This window comes from Odontesthes bonariensis, chromosome 3 (assembly GCF_027942865.1).
Source record: "Odontesthes bonariensis isolate fOdoBon6 chromosome 3, fOdoBon6.hap1, whole genome shotgun sequence".
Classification (NCBI taxonomy): Eukaryota; Metazoa; Chordata; class Actinopteri; order Atheriniformes; family Atherinopsidae; genus Odontesthes; species Odontesthes bonariensis.
Window position 1 is genome coordinate 21,186,335 of NC_134508.1, and position 22,927 is coordinate 21,209,261.

A 22,927-nucleotide genomic window follows, 5' to 3' on the forward strand; every position below is an offset into this window, starting at 1 on the left:
AGCCATGGGCGGAGTTTTAAATAAAGCTTTGACTCAGCCAATTACATTCCACCTCTGCAGAAGCCCCGACCAGAAAATCAGAGATATTTTTTTTTTTTTCTTGTTTTTTTTTTTTTTTTCAAGTATTATTATTACATTGTGTCCGCCAGACCTTTCTGAATGTTTTCTTCTGGATCGTGTTATCTGTTTCCCCCCCCCCTAAAAATCACTTCAACATAACGCGTCGATTTGTCAAATGACATGTCTATTATAAAAAAAAAAACAGATTGAATTATGTTGTCCAGTCTGTGCACAGCCATATAATGACTTTCCCGGTCAATAATTAGAGATGATTTCTTCCTGAACTGAAAGCAAGATGAACTGCGTCAAAGTACCTTTGATGGCAGCAGCGACAGAACGTGGACGCAGAATCATGCCACGTCCTTCTGCTGAAAGTAATTCAGCTGCAAAGTATTCGTTATTTCACAGGCTGTGTGAGACATTTGTTCCTTAACTTATTACGGCTCGTGCTGCCAGCAGACTTTGTCACAGAGCCTTTCACTGAGTAAATACTGAGTAATGATGGGCCTGTAATGCAGCAGCACGGGGAAACACTACGAGAGAGACCAAGAGTCCTGCGTGCTACGATTAATCTGAGTGAACGCTTTGCAGAAAAAGTGTTGAGGATAGATTCACAAAAATTTGGTTTGTGTTTTCACTGAAAAACACGGTGCTGCTCTGGGTGTTTTGGTCTCTTTTGGAGACATTTGTATGGCTGAAAGTTCAGTCTAACTTAAGTTCAGTATACCCCCCCCCCCCCCCCCCCTCTCTCTCTCTCTCTCTCTCTCTCTCTCTGTCTCTGTCTCTGTCTCTCTGTCCTCCTCGCGCATGATTGACAGACAATAATTGGAGAGGGAGCGCGTGCAGCCCCGACCGGCCGACGCTGCCGACTGCTTGACGCCGTTTCCTGACGTCAGTGCATCCAAGAGAAGAAGAAAAAACAGATTTAGCAGGACATGAACTTTTTTTCCAGCAACCGAGAGACTGAGAGAGAAGGGGAGACGGAGCAGGGGGTTGCCCGGGGTCTGCTGCGGTCCCAGCGGATGAACTCGAGGAAGGACACTGATATTTACACTGTGGATGCATTAATAATACATCAAGTGCATCCTCCAGATTCAGTCCAACGGGCTCTGAATGACACACCTCTGGAAAAAAAAATCGAGGTTAGATCAGATTGCATAGTATAAACGACCCCAATGGAGGAGTTCTTTATTTTCTATCTATCTATCTATCTATCTATCTATCTATCTATCTATCTATCTATCTATCTATCTATCTATCTATCTATCTATCTATCTGCTTGTTTTTGTCTTTTTTCACACGTTTACCCACATGTCTTGTGTATTTGTATTCGGCTCACGATTGAGGAGAAATTCACCATATCCACCATTTCAGAAGGAAGCAGAACATACCAGAGGGACGAGTGAGCAGCATTAAAGCTCATCAGCATGATAATGTGGAACTACACATGCTTCGAGTGTGAGCCCTTTTGATGCGGCCAGGCGATAAAACCTTATCGGTGGCGAACATCCACTGCCATTTTTAGGATTTGACATTAGTTCAATCCACCCTTTTATTTACGCCTCTTTCTCTCACGCGAGCGCAGGAGAAGGGGATTCAGCTGGGAGAATGTCATTATATGCCATTGAAAAGCAAGTGGTATTACCCAATAATAAGAAAGATCAACACAAATAAGAGCCACGAGTAAAATAAATTATTATTATTATTATTATTATTATTATTATTATTATTATTAAAGGACGTTTTTTCCTCTTTCCCCCCCCCCCCCCCCACTGTGTTCTTGTTTTTCTCGACCTTTAGCATCAAAACAATTAGTTGCTTCGAAAATGTTTCTTACATGCGCGTCTGAGAGACTGAAGGAGAAACTCAGAGAAAGAGAAAAGAGAAATCCAATGCCGGTGGGATCCTCGGATCCCACTGATTGTAGCACATCCCGGGGTAATTTTTAATCGGTGCTGGCTAATCTTTGTTCTTTGTGAAGATAATAAATAGCCTAATCGTTATCAGCGAGCTGCTGGAGGTGTCAGAGAGAATGGATGGGGCTGGGGGGGCTGATCGGCCTGCAAAATAGGCTCCAAAGTGCTGCGGAATAAATGGCATTTCTTATCTCTCTCTCCCAGATTATCGCCTCCTTTTCAAACTCGCACGACAAATACATCTAATGCAGGGGATGCATCACTTACAGGACCAGATCTGCGTGCATGATTGAAAGATAGACAGATAGAGGGGGGTCTGCACGAGATGTTGGCTATTATTTACACGTTTAATGTTCTGCATGTGCAAAGTCTTTATTCGTCGTATTTGACAGCATGGATGCAGCTCTTGCTCTTATTATTTAGGTTATCTGCAGGAGCCATCTGAGGTTCCGCTTCTTTGTTGTGGTATCTTATTTCTTTCATCTTGGATTTGACTGGATAAGAGTTGAACAAAGGTACAAGCCTCCATCCAGGGAAAAATAGATTTGAATAATATTTTCATATGTTAATATTTTTTTGTAAAATGCGAACAACGGTGACATGGCCACGTGCGTATGAGCTGAGGCTTTCTCCAAACTGGCCTTCAATTAATGCTCGAAACTCAGAGGCAGGCTGAAACCGGGTTATTTATTTAGTCATTCATTTATGTATTTGTTTCATTATCTATATATTCAGATATCCATCTGAAGTGCACTTTGTTTGGTCTTGAATAAAGTCGTTTTTTTAAAGGGCTCTCCAGTGTCAAATTAGGATACACACACACAGTATATATATATATGTGTGTGTGTATAATTGATTTACCCCGCACAAAGGGCACAGTAGCATGCTTTATTCAAAGATTTTCAAAGAAAATCTGTGTACTATCAAACACAGAGCATCAAGAGGAGCTGATTTATCGCAAGCGTATGCATGAGGAGTGGCCTGCTATGACAGAAAGAAAAAGGTATTTTTTCCAATACATACATACTGAATGTTTAATAACTTGGAAACTGCAGCAGCCCTGGGTGCTGCTGATGGTCTCCAGGGCAACAGAGATAACAGCCCAGTCATTTTCCATATCTTACAGTCTATTATATTCAAGGATTAGTTCTCCTTCCTGAAAAGGTCAAACATAAAGTCAAGTCAGCCAGGAGTGCTCCACCTCCTCCTCCTCTTCTCCATTCCATCTACAATGACAGAGAATGTTCAGTTGTTTTTTTTTTTTTCAGTTTTATATACATATTATCCTTATAAATCCTGAGTCCTTCATGTGAACTGTTCACTATGACCCAAACACATCATATAAGGTTAAAAGCTTCTGGCTGAGTAAGAAACATTTTACTCAGGTGTCAGTTTAGGAATTTTGGGGAAGTGTGTTTTGCAAACCACGTTATTGCTAAAAGTTGCTCCTGAGCCTGACATGATGAGGGTACTTTGAGGACTCCCTCAGTCAGACGTGCACACAATTAGTCAAATGTTGCAAGTTATGTACTTTATTAAGTCTGTGCCTTGAAAAGATACCATTAGATTGGTCTTTTAACATTTTATTCAGAGAAAGGTGGAGATGATAACTCAAAGACAGCAGAGAGTTTGATTCATGAAAATGCAGTTTCTAGTGTTGACAAACTTAGAAAAACACCAAGCTAATGATATTTTTTAGAGCCACATTTGTCTGAAAATCCAAAAGGGAAGCCTGCACTAGCTTACGATAAACTTTCATAAAGTTTCAAAGTATATTGCGTCGGCATTGGTGGCTTATTCATTTGACTAGTTAATGATCCAATCAAACGTTGAATATTTGTGCAGTTGTGAAAAAAGCTAATTTGATTTGATCTTTTAATGTTAATTTGATTAAGATTTTTGATTTACATGATTTCTGTTTTATTTCCTTTTTTTTAAATGTAACTAATTATTTATTCAATTTGAATTATTTTGATTAACGTGAATTTTTTTTTCTTTTTGTCTGATTTCAAATATATTCTTGATTCTATACCATTTAAAATGAATAGACAAAGACCAATCAACGGTCAGCAAGCTATGTTGACACAGTGAGTAAATTCATTCAGAGACATGATGTCATCCATCTCTTTTCTCAGTCCCTCAGTAAAAGTCCCTGTCAGCAGCTACGTGAAAGCCCTTAAAAGAGGAAACCTTCTTGCTGGGAACTATCAGTGCCATAAAGGAGGACTCCTACCGGTCAAACACCTCACTGCAGGTTGGATTAATCAGGCGTATAGTGGCACCTAGGGGCGAAGAGGTGGTCTGTTCATCCTCATTCAAATGAAAGCAGCTGCCTCCTCACTTCATTTATTTTGCTTTGCGTTGCTTCTAAAACATCATTTATCACTTCTGAGTTTATTCAATCACAGATTAAAAAAAAAGACTAAATACTGCACATGCATTTGGTTATGTTACATGGCATTTATAGTCTTATTTCATCTTAGGACCAATGGAAAAGATTGGCTTCTTCCACTGACATCAAAAAACACCAAATGAGGCAATAAGCTTTGAAAGAATGCTTTTCCTCCATCAGGTCAGAGATTTGCAGGAACTATGTTAGGAGCAGTAAAGCTCCCAGCTTTGCTGTCAAAGGACTCCTTGTGCGCTCCTTGGGAACCGACCGGTTTGGACCTTTTTCCAACATTATCACCTCGCTATCAAGTTGTGTAAGTTGTTTAAATAGGCCTATAACAGCCAGCTGCAATTTAGAGTGATACATGCAGGGTTTGAACAAATAATCAAACTGTAATCCAGTAAGATTATATCATATATTCTTCGGAGATGATCTTTAATCCCCCTTCAAGAAAAAAAATCATGTCACTGAAGGATCAACAAACTACTTTCAGTATCTGCGATATCTTTCGAATGTCCCAACTTGATTTCATTCCTCGCTGGGTGTATTCTCGAGAGTGATCTTTTCTGAGTCATTACAGGTCAGAGGTTCACTACTCCACTTCCTGCTCAAAGAGCAGCAGGAAGTGAGAGTTTACAACACCTTGTCACTAACCACCTGTCAATCAATCTCTGTTTCACCAGAGCTGTCCGGGGAGTTGTAGAATTCATAACAACCCCCCTGCTCCCCCTCAACCTGTGAGTGTTTATAAAAATTCTCATCAGCGTGGCTTTATTTTGTCTTTGTGAGAATGAGAGTGAAAATCCAGTTCCAGTGTTGATGTGTGTGTGTGTGTGTGTGTGTGTGTGTGTGTGTGTGTGTGTGAATGTCTGTATGCTTTGCATATTAATGTGTGCTCAGGACTATGAATGTGGTCAGTAATGATATAAATTGGGGGGGGGGGACTTTCTTTCCAAGGCTTTTTCGTTTAATGGCTTTGTCATTATAACACAATTTTATATGCACATATAAAAGAGCTGCTATGATATTAGTAGAAGATTTTCTTTTTCTTTTAATGAATCATTTTATTATATTTGCTAATTCTGGATCCATGAGTTGCTTCATTAACAGTTATTCAGGTCATGGTATTCCTATGTGCTTGAATAGAAACAAACAAACAATGCAGCAATATGCTCACTGATACATGTTGGACGGTACCTTTGTGTGTGAGTGATCTAATAAGATACAAACTAAAAGCAAGCAGTTTTTTTCTCTGCAGCTATCACCATCTTTTAAATATCTTGTTGGAAATTTCTTCCTTAATAATAACCTTTTTAACACCTTTTTATCATCTTTTTTATCTTATTTTCCTTAAAATTTAAATACGACATCACCACATCTCAAAGTACCATAGTTTCTAACTTTTATTCATCCATCCATTTTCTGTACTCACTTAATCCAACTCAGGGATGCAGGGGGTGGGTGCTGGAGCCTATCCCAGCTGTCACTGGATACACCGGTACCAGGTCGCCAGTCCATCACAGGGCGACACAGCCATTCCAGTGGCCCCGTGAGTGCTTTCCTCACTTCCAAACGTTTTCTGCTGCAAGAGGTTTTCTGGTTCAAATCCAAGCTGGGGTCTGTCTGTGTGGAGTCTGCACGTTGTCCCCGTGTATGCGTGGGTTCTCTCCAGGCACTCCGGCTTCCTCGCCACCCAAAAACATGCATGTCAGGTTAATTGGTGACTGTAAATTGTCCAGAGGAGTGAGTGTGAGCGTGACTGGTTGTTTGTCTCGTATGTCTCCATGTGGCCCTGTGATGGATCCCGTCTATAGGCTCCAGCGCCAGAGAGTGAGGTGACTGGGCATGGATTGTCCAATGTTTAGAAATAAAAATTAGCGAAGGGGAACAATGTCTCTTGCGTTTCTTTGTTTTTCTCTTAATGAGCTTGGCCATTTCAAACCATTAAGACAAGAAGCATTCGTGCACAAAGGTACACTCATTGTTTCACAGCAAAAAATAAGTGTGAATGCTTTGTTTCATGTATAATGTGCATCTCTGCTCATTTTGTGTCTGATCTTCGGTGATTTTGAGCTATAAATCAGCTGACTCCCCCCTTCCTCCTGTCTGCAGCTTTGCTTAAGCCCATTCTGCGGAGGTAACCCATCCCAACTGCCACACACACTTCTCTCACACGCACAGAATAAACTAGATCCGTCTGATCCACATGTTGTCTTTTTATAAAGCCTTTAGAGGAATCCCTGCTGTTCACCCAGGAGACACCATTGTTACAAAATCTGTTTTGTCACTTTGCCGCAACTCTCTGCAGGTGCAAGAGGGAAAGTAACAGAGAGAAGAGAAACACAGCTGACCATTGGGCTGCTTTACCACATCCTTCATGCTGTAATCCACTTCTTCCTCAACACACACATACATGCACACTTTTTGGTTTCATAATTTGACAAACACTGTTTACATTTCTGTTGGATTTGTTGTTAAATGTTCATGAGGATTATGATGAGCTGCTTCTGACCTTCAGGAGGCTCCTTGTATGCTTTCCTGTCTATGGTTATTATCAGATTAGATAACCCTTTGATTTGAGAAATAGAGTCTGCCTGATCAGCATCTTCAACCCCTTTTCTGTTGCTATTTGCTTCATCTTACCCTCCGTGTAACAGTTTGGTAGATTATAATGGAATAGCTGCGCTCTATTCTCTGAAAGGACAATAAACTGCTTTGAAGTCGTGTCTCAGTGATACTGAGATTCACCAGTTCCCACTCCTGTCAGCCAAGAATAACCTGCAGCTGCAGGGGGTGCAGTGGGTGAACGTTGGAATATCGTTTGGTTGTAGTAGAACAGGAAAATTTGCAGCATGAATGCACAATATCCAAATCTGCAGATTTATTTGCTGTACTCTCAACCCAACTTTCAAACCAGGGTTTATCTATGCAGCGCCTTTCATGCAAAAATGCAACTTAAACTGCTTCACAGAGTAAACTCAAAACAGTTAATCTGTTAACTCAAAGGAATAATTTACAATACCTAACACAATTTAGCAATAAACATTGAAAGACTTGAAACCCCTTAGTAGTACAATATATGTCTATCAAAGTTGAGTCAAAAATCATCTATAGCTTTGTACTTGCAGTACACAATGCTTTACAGTTACAGTGCACATAGATATGATGGTGCATAGAAACGAAGATAGACATATTAATTCATTACTCACTCAATGAAAATTATAATCCAATAAAATACAGAAAAACTAAATAAATTAATCAAATCAAAGAGAAAACAAGATCAACAAGTAAGTTGATTAAATGACAATGAAAAATGATTTGAAGATTAGTTTTTAAAAGGCATAAAAGACTTGTTCTAGAAAATTGTTCAATATGGGCTCCTTCCCAATAAGAAAACTCTGCAGCTGCTTAATGTAGGGTAGGAAGAACAGTCATGAATGGCAGACAGGCTGCGGTCAGGTCATTCACTGATTTAATAACAAAAGTCAGTTCTAAAATTGATCCAACGTGTGTCATTTACAACAATCAGCAGAACATTAAAACCACTGTGACCCTGCTCAGCTTGTTACAATGCAGTTGTGTGTTCTGCTGAGAGAACCGATATCCTGGCATTCACTTTAATGCTGCTTTGACACTTGCCACCTACCTGAACATTTTTGCCGAGCAGTCACCCCGTCCTCTCACAACAACAGCATTTACCTCCAAAAAAGGTGACAAAGAGTCTGAGGTGTTAACCTCCTCAGACACTAATCCAAAATCATCTGGGAAGCAAGTCTAATGAAAAAAGACCCCACCCACATCCCACAGGTCTCAAATGATCCATTTCTAATGGCCCAGTATAGGATACCCATAGGTCTTATTTGTCCATGCCCTGACGGATCAGTGCTCTTTTTGCGTGAGGAGGACCTTTAATATGAAGCAGGTGGTCTTAATGTTATGGCTTATAGGTTGTTTGTTGCTCTTCATCAGCACTTGGGCTGCCAGTGTCTGTACAAGCTGTAAGCAGCCAACGGCTTTTATAGGTAACTGTGTCAACATGGAGCTCTCCAAGCAAGTTTCTAAAATCTTGTGAAATCCATGGCATCAAAAACTGAAGCTGTTTTAGTAATGGTGTGGTGTTCCTAATGAAGTACCTGGTCAAAACATTAACATGAATACTGTTTCTGGGTTCAAAACTTTAGGTTTGTTGTTTCCAGCAACACATTTCACTGACAAACTATCATGTGATATATTGACTATAGCTGCTTTGAATCGAGTAGAGAGTTCTTGTTATATCAGAACTCAGAGGCAGACATAGCAAACAAACATTGTTGCCTTTAATGTAAACTATGACAACATGATCACAAGGGATGTAAATAGCACAATTAAGTGGATTAAAGATGATATTCTATCATCTTGGGAATTTAGCCCCCAAAAAACGCAGTTGCAACAGGAATTCTTACAAACTTCTGCAGTCATTTGGATTATCATAAAAGGGCCATGTGCAGATGCTGAGTGTTAATCATGGAAATATTTTTGTTAATTAAAAAGTAATTCAGGGTCATAAACACAGCACGGCCTCTGGTTCCTCCTCCCCCTCTTCCTCCGCATGCCTGCAGTACGTTCACTTTAATGTGCAGATTTAGACAAGATATGAAGCGAGGCCTGCCACATGGCGCCCTCTGTGTCTTCACTCTCTCCTCACCCCTACTCACCCCTCCTCACCCCAGCTCTTCACCACATCAGGATACACTTGTTCTGCTGAATTCCGGTTTCAAACGGAACGCTGCCTTGCCCTGGTTTTCTGCAGGACCTGTATCAAAAGCAGGCACATGCTGTCTCTCAGTGGTCCTGTGGTCAAGGAAGGGGAGCCCCTAACGGCCTGTTATACTCACGTACATTTCAAACCTCACCCGCTCCTGTTTCCTCCCCTCCCCCTGGCCTTCCTCCTCTCCTTGCCCTTGACAGCTACCTTGTACACCCTTATCACCATGAGAGCAGATTAAAGGATGAAAAGTTCCTTCCACTGCACGTCTCTAGGTTCATCACCTCCTTCCATAGGTTTTGTGAGGTCACATCTCCAAACACTTTTCTACCGTGGACATACTCCTACTGAGCTTGAGGCTTACGTTGTTGACATTATGCACTAGAACTTTTCTCATGTTATAAACACAGTTTTAACATTTCTGAAACTTTTGTCCTTTGACCTTTGGCCTTAATAAACAGTCCCCCCGGTGCTGAAAAGAGGCACTGCAGCTTGAATTTCTGAGGCGCTGAGGTTAATACAGCATTTTGTTAAAATGTAAAACTCTCTTGTATTTACTTTGGTTTCTAATATTGATTAAGGCAGAAATAATCATATTCCACTGAAAGAAATCACACTTCAATCAGTCATAAGACATTATCAAACATGACCTCACTTACTTACTTTTTACTCACCAGCCGTCATATAAACAGTCTGTAAGTTTAACACATATTGTATTGACTGTTTTCTTTAAGAGCATGATGGGTCTGTTGAACTTTCATTGCAATGCTCTGAGTTTCTGCCTTTTTCTTCAGGACTGGTTGCACTTTCTCCTGTGGAAGTTATTCCCTGATTTCATTTGAGCAACATTGCCACCTACTGTTAAGGTGAGGTGATATACCCTGTAACATATTGCGTCAAATACATTTGCCTTTAATTATCGAAGAGGATGTGCTGATTTTTGTGCAGAACTTCGGCAAAGCTGTATGAATTACCTGCATTAATTGATTAATTATCTGACTGCTTGTTTGGGTTTATGCAGCTCTTTACCTCACCAAATATGAGAGAAAATGTTTAGATAAATTTGTAAAGTGAAAGTGAAGTTTCACATGTGACAATGTCCCCATCTATCAGGAGATTACCTTGGAGAGGGAGACTAGTTAACAGATGATCAGAAGAGCTGATCGTCATTAAAGTTTCATGGATTAATGGATTGATGTCACGTGGGTAAATAGATGGGTTGGACAAAAGAAACAACATTTCTTCTCGTGGCCATTTAGCGATTAGGTTTTTGCCCATGTTTGAAGCTTGTATCGCCAACATAAAAAGCATCTTGTGAATGTCTGCTCATTGAAGAATAAATGCTTCCACTTGCATTGAACATAACGGTCAGCACACAAGAAAAAAGATGAGCTATGTTTCTGGATTCAGTTTGATGTTTTCTTGTGGCTCTCAGTAATGAAAGACAAAGGTCAAATATGAACTTCCTCCAGAGAAGCGCTGTGCTTCTCAAAGGGATATGCTGGCTAACAGCTGCCCAGCCTGGGCTTCCGGCCCTGGGCCGGCAGAGGCGACATGGTATAGCCCTCACACCGGGCTACACCATCACTATCACCCTACTCCAGACACTGTGCCAGGATACTGTGGTGACACAACCCTCGGCCACTGTTCCTCACTTGTCAACAAGACTGATGGATGCAGAGAGGAGGAGAAAAGAGGAGAAGGAGGCAAGACGACTGATTGATACTTAATGGGTAAAGCTCAGAGCGAGCTGAATCAAAGTAAGGTGAGGGTTCAAAAGTATGGAATATCGTGTTTAATTCAACAAGTGATGTAAAAAAAAAAGAATGTAGATAAAAACAATTAATAGAAAGTGGCAGGAGAATGCTATTGCTGATTCCTCTTCAGTGTTGACATGGAGTCATTAGTTTTTGGGCTGCATTTGAGAAATCCATCATTATCCAGCACATTTGAACAATGTTCCAACAGAGTAACTTTATCTAGTCCAACAGGACATTCTCTTACCGGTCTGGATAGTTGTCTTCAACTGGAGCAAAGCTTTTTTTGGTCTCTTCAGTGTGTTCAGAGGCCACCAGGGGGCACCTTTTATATATTGATTTCTCCAGTGATACAACACTGCACTCAAACAAAGACACACAGACAAACTCAAATGAGAAAGCTGATATGGATAATGGCTTTTATGGGTGACTGATCTTGATTGCTTATGGTGAACTGTCTCCTATGTGAGTGTGTGTTTTTATGTACAAACATATGTGTAAAACAGAGAATGGAAGAAAAGGAGCTTGTGGCAGGGCAACAATACTTAAGTTGCCATGATGTGTACGGTAGGAGCTATATACTTTTATGAATCCAACCACATTGTGTGCCTTCAGCTATGCTGAGAGAACCACTGAGTATTTTGTGTGTGCGTAAAATGCAGTTGTGTGTGTGCACAAGTGCCTGCAGTGCTTCTGTGTGGATACTTCAGAGCCTGCTGAGTGCCCTTACTGTCTCGGCCCCTTCACGTGTTAATATTAGACTCCCCGCTTGTCAGAGAGACTGACAGCTTGCTGTGAATACTGCAAAAATAGGTGCAGAATTTTCCCAACACAGTCAGACACACACTCACACCAATCACACTGCTCACACTGCAGCTCTAAAGGAGAAAAGGCTTCGTGAAGCACAGTAATGGAGCAAGCCGCCGGCCTGATGCCAAGTCTAGAGAGCAGGTTAGGCCCTGTGTGGGTGTTTCTGTATGTGTGTGTTTATCTGACTTGAAATTTGTGGATGGAAAGACAGCTTTGGAGTATGACAATAGAGCAAAGCCCCTAATGGTCAGCATCTGTGTCAGGAGCCGAACATGGGAAAGTTTTAATCGGGCGAGGTGAGAAAAAAGGCTTCTCAAAAACTGGGCAACACTGCATTTAGAGTCAAACTGTGAGCTTTGGGTTTGGCTCTTCACTGATACAGGCTGAGGCAGAACATAGCTGCCTGTGGTTTGGCAGAAAGGTTTTTTTCTTTTTTTTAATTCACATCAGCACTCTGTCACTTGAATGGCAATTTTCTGGAGCTGTGTATCTAGCAGCTGTTTCAGCGCTTTGCTGGGACATGATGACTTCTCGACTCCTATGGCTTTCTCTGACCTGGAATAATCTGAGTTGATGAAGATGGTTTGAATTTAATGGCAGGTAGGGATAAATGTCCAGTACCAGGGGTAATCCTTGTATGTAACATGTTGTATGTGCACAGTGCATGTATTGTTGCCATTTAAGTTTATGTGTAAAAAACAGCCCTTTTCATGCAGTGTGTTCAGCATGGGACTGTTGCATCTTCGTCACCAATGATAGTTTTGTTTGTATTGTAGGGTTCTAGAAATGGGGGGCAATTTTTTTGCTGCTGAGATGCCAGCAGAGCTAGTCATTGGGCAAAATCAATAAATGAATGTAAGGTCTAACGTAAGATAGAAGCACCTCAATAGACAACAGTAGGCTGAATGTCTTTTTGTAAATTTGTTTCTTTAATCTATGGATATGTGCCATAAAAGCTGTTGTAAATAGATTTGAACAGACACTAACTAAAACCTCTGTCTCAACCCAAAACATGTTTTCATCTGGTATATCACAGGAGTCTACTTTGCAGTAAATATGCCAAGGTGAATTATTCTTGTTATCCTTAAATTGTTCCAGGAAAGTTCTTAGGTCTTATCTTCATCTCTATCCTCTTGAAGGAGTAGCGTTCTCCGGTTCGTCCATCTGTCAGGATGTACCACGTCCCCCAGTAGATGCCGTTGGTCACTCCACTGTAGCGGCCACGATAATACCGTCCATTCAGGTTAGCTGCCAGGCAAGCATCAAACCACCAGCCTGCACCATAGTACTGACCACAGTTTCCAGAAGTGTACCTGTCGTTGTCTCGGTCAGCAGTGCTAAAAGATCTGCCATCGTGGTTGTATCGCTTATTGTAGCTTAATGCATTGCCAGCATCACCAGAGTACTCCCGGGCCGTCAGGCGATACCTGGAAGAGGCAAAAATTGCACATTTGTACTGAAAGCTGAGTATATTAGCTTTTAATAGTGACAAAAGAGGAGGCCATAGGTTTATCATATGGTGACAGTGGAGAGCTAATAAAAAGTTTAGTGTTGGTGCACCACCAGTCACCAGAACAGATGTAGATTAGATTACACAAGTCTGACTTCTTTATGGTGGTGGTGCAGTGTTTGAATTATTTTGAATGAAAATATTTCTTATGTTTATTCTCTCCACATGCTTCTCCTTTAATTTGTCTCTATCTGTAGATGCAAATTGAAAAAGAAAGGATACATAAGACAGCCCAGCTGGCAACCACATGAGTGGGGAAAATGTAAAAAGTGAAACATTAGATCTGTGAATTAAACTCTAAGGCTTATTTATTATTGGTAAAAAAGATTTGTAACAATTTTACTGACCTTTTTCTGAAAGGTGCTACAAACTTGAAAGTTGATATAACTAAAAAGGCATACATCACATTTCCTTTTATTAGGCAATATCAGCTCCACTGATCCACTGACAGGTTCAACATCATCTGTTTCAGCAACTCCACAATGCAGCCAAATTATGAATGAAAATCTGATGGATGAATATGCTCCACAAGAACTCTGTTGGTGTTCTGTCACATCAGGCCTCAAGATGTTTACACTTTCCTAACTTAGGGCCTCCGTTGATCTGAGTTTTTTGTTTTACATCCCACAGAAGCTTAAGCTGATTGAGATCTGAGGATTCTGCAGGCAAACTCAACAACCTTAACTCTTTAACTTGTTCTGCAAACCAGACCTGAATATTTTTTGGACTAAGGCAGGGTGCACCATCCAGTCCGCAATCCACTTTTCTGCATTGTGTTGTCCTGCAATTAGGGACTGCCATGTTTGGTGCATGTTTTGTTTCAGTTTTAAGGAGTAAGTATTACATTTTAAAATAAAATCCACATGAATATCAGCACCCAAGGTTTCCCATCTGAGCATTGCCCAGAACATCCCACTACCTCCCTCCTCTCACGGTGAGTCCTGCTGCAAGCTCTTGCACAGGTAACAGGAAAACACATTTGCTGCCTAAGATATCCCACTCTTTTGACAGGTCACTGTAATAAAATAATCAGCAATAGTCACTGCGCCTGCTAAGGGTTTTAATATTGTGGCCTTTTGGTCGTTTGATGTCACAGTTTCCTTCCCGAGGAAGACACAGCTGCAGAACACCTCATCTAAAAGAGAACTTTCAAATGTTGAAAATAAGACAATTTTCTGTATCATTTTAAAAACTACTCACTCAATCTTGAATTTGATGGCAGCAACAGGTCTAAGAAAAGTTGGGTCACGTGTAGCATCCTCTCTTTCTGTAACAACAGTCTGTGAATGTCTGGGAACTGAGCAGACTGCTTTTTGGACCTTCGAGAGAGGAAGGCTTTTCTAAATCTGGTCTAATGAAGCATTCTAGCTTCTCAACAGTCCTGTTTTGTTTTTTTTTGTTTTTTCCATATTGTGTTTAAAGATGCGTCAAATGTTTTTTCGTAGGCTCATGGATCATGTTCACATATAATTTCTTCTTTGCATGATAGAACGTTCACCTGTATTGTGGATGGTACAATGAACGATGTTCCCACACAATGATTCCCGGAAGTGTTGAGCTGGGCTTACACAGTGACATACACTGATTCCATGACAGAATCCTGCCTTTTTTTTCATTGCAGACCCAAAGATGACAGGTATCCAATATGGATTTTTAACACCTTGCACACTGAGAGGTCTCCAGATTCTCTGAATTTCTTGATGATATTATGTACTGTAGATGATGAAATATTTAAAGTCTTTGGGATTTTAATATTGAGAAACATTAATCTGAAATTGTTCCACAATTTGGTGTTTTTTTTTTTTTTTTGCAGATTGCTGAACTTCTGCCCATCTTTATCTTATGGCGCTTTTCCATCAGCTCGGCGCGCTATTGCGTGTTTCCACTAGCACGCCGTTCCTGCAACCGGCACGATTTTTCGTACCACCTCAGTCCTGGTTCCAAGCTTTTTTTTTCTTTCTTTTTTTTTAACAATGTAAAGGACAATTTAGATTAGGTTAGCCTACATTAAACAACTAAAAGAAAAACAAACAATAAACAAAACTAGAGGAATACATTAAAGAACATTCAAAAGTCTTTCATTTTTCTTATTATTTACAAACTTAAGAGACTTGAAAAGAGCGGACATTTCTAACGTAAAAACATTAAAGAAAGGCTGATTTTTCTGCCATTTTTGTTTATGAATAAAAAACTTAGCTTGCAAAATATAAAAGTTAACTAAAATTTCAAACGATGGATCTATTGAGTTTTCATAGTAAAAGAAAATATCTTTAAGAGAGAAAACATAATGGCCATGCTGTGCAAAAAGATAAGAACTGAGGAATGTACAAGAGTTTCACCTTCTTCATCACAAAAAGAACTATTAAAACTTAAGTCTGTGCATTTGGAAATATATACATTTGTAGGGTAAATCTTGTGGAGAATTTTAAAATGAGTTTCTTTTATTTTATTCGTTATACAATATTTATGAGGTAGCAACCAAGCCTTCTTCCAAATGATACCTTGAACTAAAGAATTCCAAAAAAAATTCCCTCTAGGAGTAATTCTGTTTCTTTGCTGAAGAGACATGTTTATTGTCACATTTTTTATCAAATATATTATTGCCATTCAATATTATTTCTGAGTAGGTAAATTATATGATAAGTGACATTTAATTAGAAGAGCTAATCCTTGAGGGATTGCTTTGATTACTGTGTGAAATTGACAGAAGGGTATAGGAAAGTAGTACTGTGACAAAAAACTGCTCATATGTCAACAAAGTGCCAGAATGATCAAACAATGAAAAATATTACATATACCATGTTCAAACCACTTAGGGTAAAATAAAGTTTTGTTTCTTACAGTGATGTCAGAATTGTTCCAGATAAACACTTTATGGGGGGAGAAGTTATGAACAAAGCACATTCTCCAAGCAAGTAGGCATTGCCTATGGAAATTAGAAAGTTTAATAGGCAATTTAGATGGGACAAAGTTGCACTTAAGAATAAAAGAAAGACCACCTAATTTATCGAATATGTGATTAGGGATAAAAAACCACAGTGAGTTAGGTTGTAAAAGCCGGCATCTTCGAATCCATCCAGTCCTGAAGGAATCAATTGTGTGTTGGAGAAGTCTAAAAAGTCTAGACCCCCATTAGCTTTACAATCAGTCAGCACTTCCTTCTTTAATTTATGAGGTTTATTTCTCCATATGAAATCCAGAAGCCCTGGTTCCAAGCGGGCCGAAGCGTTACTAAAACGTGACGTCAGCTGACTGCCTTCCACTGATTGGGCGATGAGTGTCGTTACTGGAAGCGTCATAACGCGGATAATAAAAGCTAGCGTTAGCAACCGTTAGCTTACCTCCAAACTACGTCTTTTTGAAGCTCGTAACAAAACTCTCCGGTACTTTTCAATACTGTTTTGTCTGGCGGCCAGGAGTCTTCTCTGGCTCTCTTCTCTTGCCTTCTGTGCGACAAAAAGCCACAGGGTGAGCAGCAACACGCTCAGCCGTGTTACGACGACCCCGCCCACGTCGAGGAGGCACGAAGTGTAATGGAAACACAACCAAACCGAGCCGTGGTGAGCCGTGTAGAGGTAGTGGAAAAGCGCCATTAGAGAGCCTCTGCCACTCTAAGGTGTTTTTTTTCAACACCCAATCATGATACTGACGTGTTGTCAGTTAACCTAATTAGTTGCAACTTGTTCATTCAGGCTTTTGCTGCCGTAATATAACTTTTTTTTAGGTGCATTGCTGCCATTAAATTTAAGATGAACTAATACTTTTCATGAAATAATGATAATTGATGACAATTGATGTTATTGTAAAATAACAATTGATGACGATTTTTATGTTCTTTCATAAATAAGATGATGTCTGATTTATGATTTATGAGTTTATGAGACTTGTAAATCATTGCATTGGTTGTTTGTCTCATTTGTCTCTGTGTGACCCCGTGATGAACTGGCAACCTGTCCGGAGTGTACCCTGCCTCTAGCCCAGTGACAGGTGGGTTAGGCCTCCTTGCGACCCTGAATTGGATTAAGCGAGTATAGAAAATGGATGGAATGCATCTCAACTTTATTTGAATTTGGGTTATTTGGAGAGCATTTTGAACTCTTGTCACATTGGACCTCCTGACAAAAGTACTTTTCTTCAGCTTTCTAAGGAACTCTGATCATCTAGTATGTGTCTGCCGTGTGCTTCACCTATGTGCCTCTGAGGCCACTTTGAAGTTGTTGTAGGTAGCTTGGCGCTTTTGGTGGTGCCAGTCCTCCAGCTCAATGCGGAGTTGATGTAAGCCGGTGGAGGTGAGGGCATGCAGCACTGCATTACCCAGCCAGTGCTCTCCCTGCAGATTGCCAAAGCCATCACGGTATTCCTGCCACGTCCTGTTGAAGTCAACTGAGCCATCCATTCGAATTTGGATCACTGTCCACCCACCGCCCGCCGTCTCCATGTCACATTTAGCCTGAGCCAAAACAAAGACTGTGATGTGATAACACCTAGACTTTTTTTCTGATCCACAGATAGCATGCAAAGTTCTATAAGAAGAGAACTTGGACGGGGGTCTGTCTGTGGGTTTTATGAGTGTGGTGAATCTGAAATACCTCGAGTGTTGGCCCATTCAGATCAGGCTGGATGGTGTAGATTCCATTCTCTTTGATCCCAAGCCTGTAAATCTCTGCACAATCCTGAGGATGTAACCTCTCCATTGGGGCAACTGGTAACCGTACATAACACAGTTTTATTCAGCTTTTTGAATAGCAACAATTTAGATATTCACCCACGATGCCCTCACCTGTGGGTGGATATTGTGTGATGCTCTTTAGGAAAAGCAGCAGGTCTTTTTCCCCCTCTCTCCCCACCGCAGCGCTCTCTGTCAGCACAGAGAAATATCAGGTTACCAGAATGGGTATATGGACTTTTATAATTTTCACTCAGGAGTTTTACAAGTATGATAGCTCCTTAAATCTTGTTCACAATCTTGTGCACACACAGTTTTTGCTATGTTATCTAGTACAGTTAAATTCCTATGCACTCACCTATGACCGACACTTTGCAGACCTCATCGAGGTTGTGTTTACTATGCAAGTGGGAGAGACAGCAGTAGCATTTGTGTGTGTGTGCGTGTGTGTTTGTTCTGTCCATGTTTGTCTGTGCATTGAAGAGGTGGGGGTTATGAATGTGTACCACTCACCAAGTCGCTTGGCCATCGCTCCGAGGGTTTGGCTGTGACAGTGGAGGTCACACTCTGTCAGCACAGCTGCCATTAAAGCCAGGATGGCCCCTAGAGAGTTACTCTCCTGGCCCCCATGACTCCAGGAGCCTCCTGATTCCTGGAGAGAACGCATGCAGTGCTGCAGCTGAACCAGGCGCTCTTTTACACCTCCAGGCTGCAAGACAGTATCCACCAGTCTATAAGATATTTTGTTCCATATTAAAGAGAAATTTTGGTACTTAAGTACTCTGAATCATTTTTGACTCAATGACTAGAATGATGGGAACCAGTCAGGCATTGAGTGAGGACCCTGTAATTGGCATCCTTAAAATGGCTGCATTGTAATCTAATAGGAAACACGCAGAATTTTTTAAGTGAAAATGATTTTTTTTTTCCTCCACAAAACAGGCTTTGATTTGTTATTTTTGAAGAGTTTTGCAGCATTAGTGATTCCTACGGAGACAGACGTATGTCAAACATCAGGAGAATTGACAGTGATATCTCAAAGGGGGGAAGGTATTTGCAGAAAAATAAATGTGTAAGTGTGAGAAGAGAAGACTGGAGTAATTTGATAGATTTGGAGGACAAAAGGCACAACTTACTCCTTATCTAAAATGGTGGTGGTGGGGAGAGGGGCAGCCATTCAGGTTTGCTCAATCACTCACTTTGCAAAGCTTTCATACACTATCTTTGGTGTACTGGGCAAGGCTGGAGTTGTGGCTAGTTGTGCTACAAACGGATGAAAACTGTGCCTTGCAGAACATCATTGTTTGCAGTGATTACGTAACTTGGATGACCACAACTTGTGAAAAAATGTTTAAAGTGCTTTTACCAGAATGAAAGCCAGTAAAAGATTACAGAGACCTGCTCCTGTGGAGATGGGATAATAGTATTTTTTGATCTGCATCAGTTTGAATAAAAGCATAGCAGAATATATGGAAAAACTGGCACTGCTGGACCAATTCCTGTTAATATTTAAGACCCTTGGAGACAGGGAGATAAGGCCTAGATTTAAGAATACTAGAATATGTCCTTTGTCAGAATTGTATCAAAATGGCTAAATCTTCTGAATTCCTCGAGTATATAAATGTGCTTAAAAAGGGTTCACGTAGGGAAAATAAAGGTATTTGTGTGCATAATCCTTTAGTCCAGGAGCTGACATCTCAAAGGGTAATCCGTGCACAAAATATCATTGCTCAGTTTTGTGTCGCTCTCAGTTTGTCACTTACATCACCCATTGTGATCATGTCCCTCACGCACCTGTTGCTGCATGAGCTCACCACAACCATATGATGACATTTTTAAAGCAGATCTAATTCTATCCCTTCTTTGATTGTTGACAGTCATTGCTCCATGGCTTTTAAGCTGTGCCAAGTTTAGCATCCCGTGAGATAGGGCCTTCTGGCCTGTGTGCTGCTCACCTTCAGTAGCATATGTGAAAGAACAGTCAGAGATTTAAGTCAGTGTTGTGGATCCATCTTGTACTCACTCACACTCCTTATCTGGCTTTTCTCCAATTGACAATTGAAAATTCATAAGATGCAAACAACAAACCTGATTCTGTGCAGCTTGCTATCTCAGGACGTACTGCAGGTGACACATCTTACCTTTTGCTGAACCTGTAGGAAATCCTGTCTGTGCTCCACCCTCCGAGGAGCGTCTGAGATGGCTGTGAGTGAAACCCCAAGACTGCATGCACTTGTCCCAGTTTGACCCTCACAGGACGTGGTGCTCCCACCTGCTCCTGTTACCGGAGGGATGGGTGCAGCCACTAAATTGTCCCTGCAGGGTGGATGTAAGCAGGCTGGAGATGCATCTGAGGACACCAGTGCTCCCACATACAGTGACAGCAGAGACAGCATACCGAGAGAGCTGAAAGGACTCATGAAAAAAATGCTTTGTTTCAAGCCTCTGAATGGAGACCCAACCTTGGTGCCAGATGCTGGAATCGCTTTTTGTTGATGATTCCCGAACTTATGCTTCACTTCTCTTCATATCCAAGAAGGGCCCCTTCAGGTTGAGAAGTATATGCCGATTTGTCTTTTTTGTTTAGATCTTTATGTTGTTGGCCAAGTCCATGTTGTTCTCTCCTTCCCCTCTTCCTTTTTGTCTCAGTTCATCTCACTTCTCGTCCTCTTCTTTGTCCTGCTCGCTCTGTGTTGGTGGGGTTGCTTTGGCTCAGATTCCTAGATAAATGCGGCACTCTTTGCTGTCTGAAACGGGCTAATGCACCCACCCCCAACACACACACCATCTCTCCATCTCCTCAACTCATCTCATTCTCTCTCCTACACTCCCACACAGCCACACACAGATGCATGTTTACACACACACACACACACACACACACACACACACACACAGCAATCGCATTTTATCTTGAACTAATAGGCAGTGTAACATCATTTCCAAACAGACTTTTCCCTTTTCACTTATGATATGTTTTATCATCAGCTGACATTAATCACCTCTCACCTTGACCATCAAGGTGAAAATCTAGCAGAAGTTTCCAATATATGCCTCCTTCCCTCCTGTGAACTATTTACTCCCTCACATGGCTTTTGTGTTGCACTTTTTGTGTTTACAAACCGAGTTCCAAAGAAGCCATAAAAACTGCATGTTCAATAGGAACGAGAAAGGAGGAATTCCTCTATAAACACCAGAGTCATCTCAGCCATCAGGATTCTGCAGGAGCACGCTCTCTGTAACAAGGAAGACAAACACACACATGTACACTTACACATGAGCACTGATCATCACTGTTTCAAGCTGAGATCTCCTTTGGGATTATTGAAGAGAAATATTACCACGAGGTGAGACGGCAGCTCTGTGGTCTTATTTTCTGCTTGTGAATTAAAAGATTGAAGAGTCTGGATGCAGGACACTAAGATTACATGAATCCTTTCACATATTTTTCTCTGGATGTATAATTATACAAGGAATCTATTTATTTCAGTTTCCAACACACAATGGTAAAAATGTATATATATATACATACATTGTCAAAATGTGGCACACAGTTGGCAAAGTCAAAGTCCATTTGAACCAAACTATGAGATCTTTTTAAAAATTGGAAGCAAGATGAAAGCAATGGAACTATATTATCTAATATCAATCTTTTCTCATTTATATCCTGTCACCTGCAAGTTGTATTAAAACCACATTTTCAGATACTAAAAAGCTGTTCTTAAAATTGTTAAAAACACAAGTTATTTTAGAAATGCTTGCAATTCCGTTTTTTTTTTTAGGGGGAAAAATAGATAGATAAACGACAGAGATTTGTAGAAACTCAAGGTGAATATACAGAATCTTATTCATGTCAAGCCTTTTCTTCATTTATCTTAAAGTCTTTATGTATAGGCCATCTTTAGCGGCTCAGAACATTATATTCTGTAGATTTATGTATACCTATTATCAAGGCTTACAGCTGATTGGGACATCCAGAATCAAACTGATTTATGTTCTTCTTTTTTTTTAAATTCACATCATACATTTGACTTAACTTAACTTACCATCCTGTCAAATAGTGATGTTTGAAAGTTTGTGAACCCTATTTATGAGTTAAGAATAAGAATAAAAAGTGTGTGAACCCCAAGAAGAAATTCAAGATTAAAAGTGTTGTCAGGTATACAGCATTCGGTCATCAGGGGGACAATCAAGTTTGAATACATCCTTGTTTTTGTTTTAATTTTTCCCTTTGAAATTAAAACACCGCTTTGCGATGGTGGGGTCATGATTTGGGCCTGCTCTGATTCATCTGGTCTGGGACTACTTGCTATCTTTGAAGGAACAATGAATTATAAGTTATACCAATGAATTCTAAAGGAAAAAGTAAAGACATAAAAACTTCAGAAAACGTTTAGATGCTGTTTTACAGTTGCACCAATAGGAGACGTTTTACCTTTTTTTGAGCTTTGCACTTTCTCAACACATTCAGTCATTTCATTGGAGTGCTACATTGCTCCACAGAGGTCCAGAATATGAATATAAAGGAAAGTCTGCTGCCATTGAATCACTAAGTTCATTCATTCAAAATTAGTTAACACTGACCTCTAGTGGTGGATGGGCTCAGTCTCCCTTTGGAAATTACCAGGATGAACCTCATTGAGCCATCACGTTTCCAACGTGTTATAAAAATCAAAGACAAAAAAGCCTTTGTGAATGAGGGTGTTAAGATACACACAAAGAGGTTGAAATCCTTGTTTTAAGATCAGCAGAGGTAGAGTAATCTTAAGGATATTCAATAATATTTAGCTTAACCATTGCTTTTAAAGTCAGTCTTGTGATTCCCCCAAAATTAAAGATGTAGGCTACATAACAGCTCTATAAACACCCCAGTTCAGTTTAGCCCAACAACACTTTACCTGAATATTTATTTTTTTACTCTACTGTGTCATAACGTTCATGTTATACCTTCATTACAGTCACAGTCCTTTAATACTGAGATTTTAGTCAACTTCTGTTGTTTTTAATCGTTTTGTACAAATAAAGCTGATCTCTACACATTTGTTCTTTAACTTATTTAGTGATGACCACTA

The 22,927-nt window shown here is 40.3% G+C and overlaps 1 protein-coding gene across 1 annotated transcript; it reads right to left on the reverse strand.

The window, feature by feature from the left end:
• Window positions 1-12,643: 12,643 nt before the first annotated feature.
• Window positions 12,644-20,564, reverse strand: LOC142377803 (fibroleukin). The gene is made up of 6 exons (XM_075462121.1): window positions 19,997-20,564; window positions 18,369-18,564; window positions 17,970-18,047; window positions 17,779-17,891; window positions 17,377-17,639; window positions 12,644-13,106 (listed from the first exon to the last, which is right to left on the reverse strand). Exons 1-6 carry the CDS (start codon window positions 20,273-20,275, stop codon window positions 12,764-12,766), a joined length of 1,272 nt encoding a protein of 423 aa, XP_075318236.1. The 5' UTR covers window positions 20,276-20,564; the 3' UTR covers window positions 12,644-12,763.
• Between the last annotated feature and the right edge of the window lie 2,363 nt (window positions 20,565-22,927).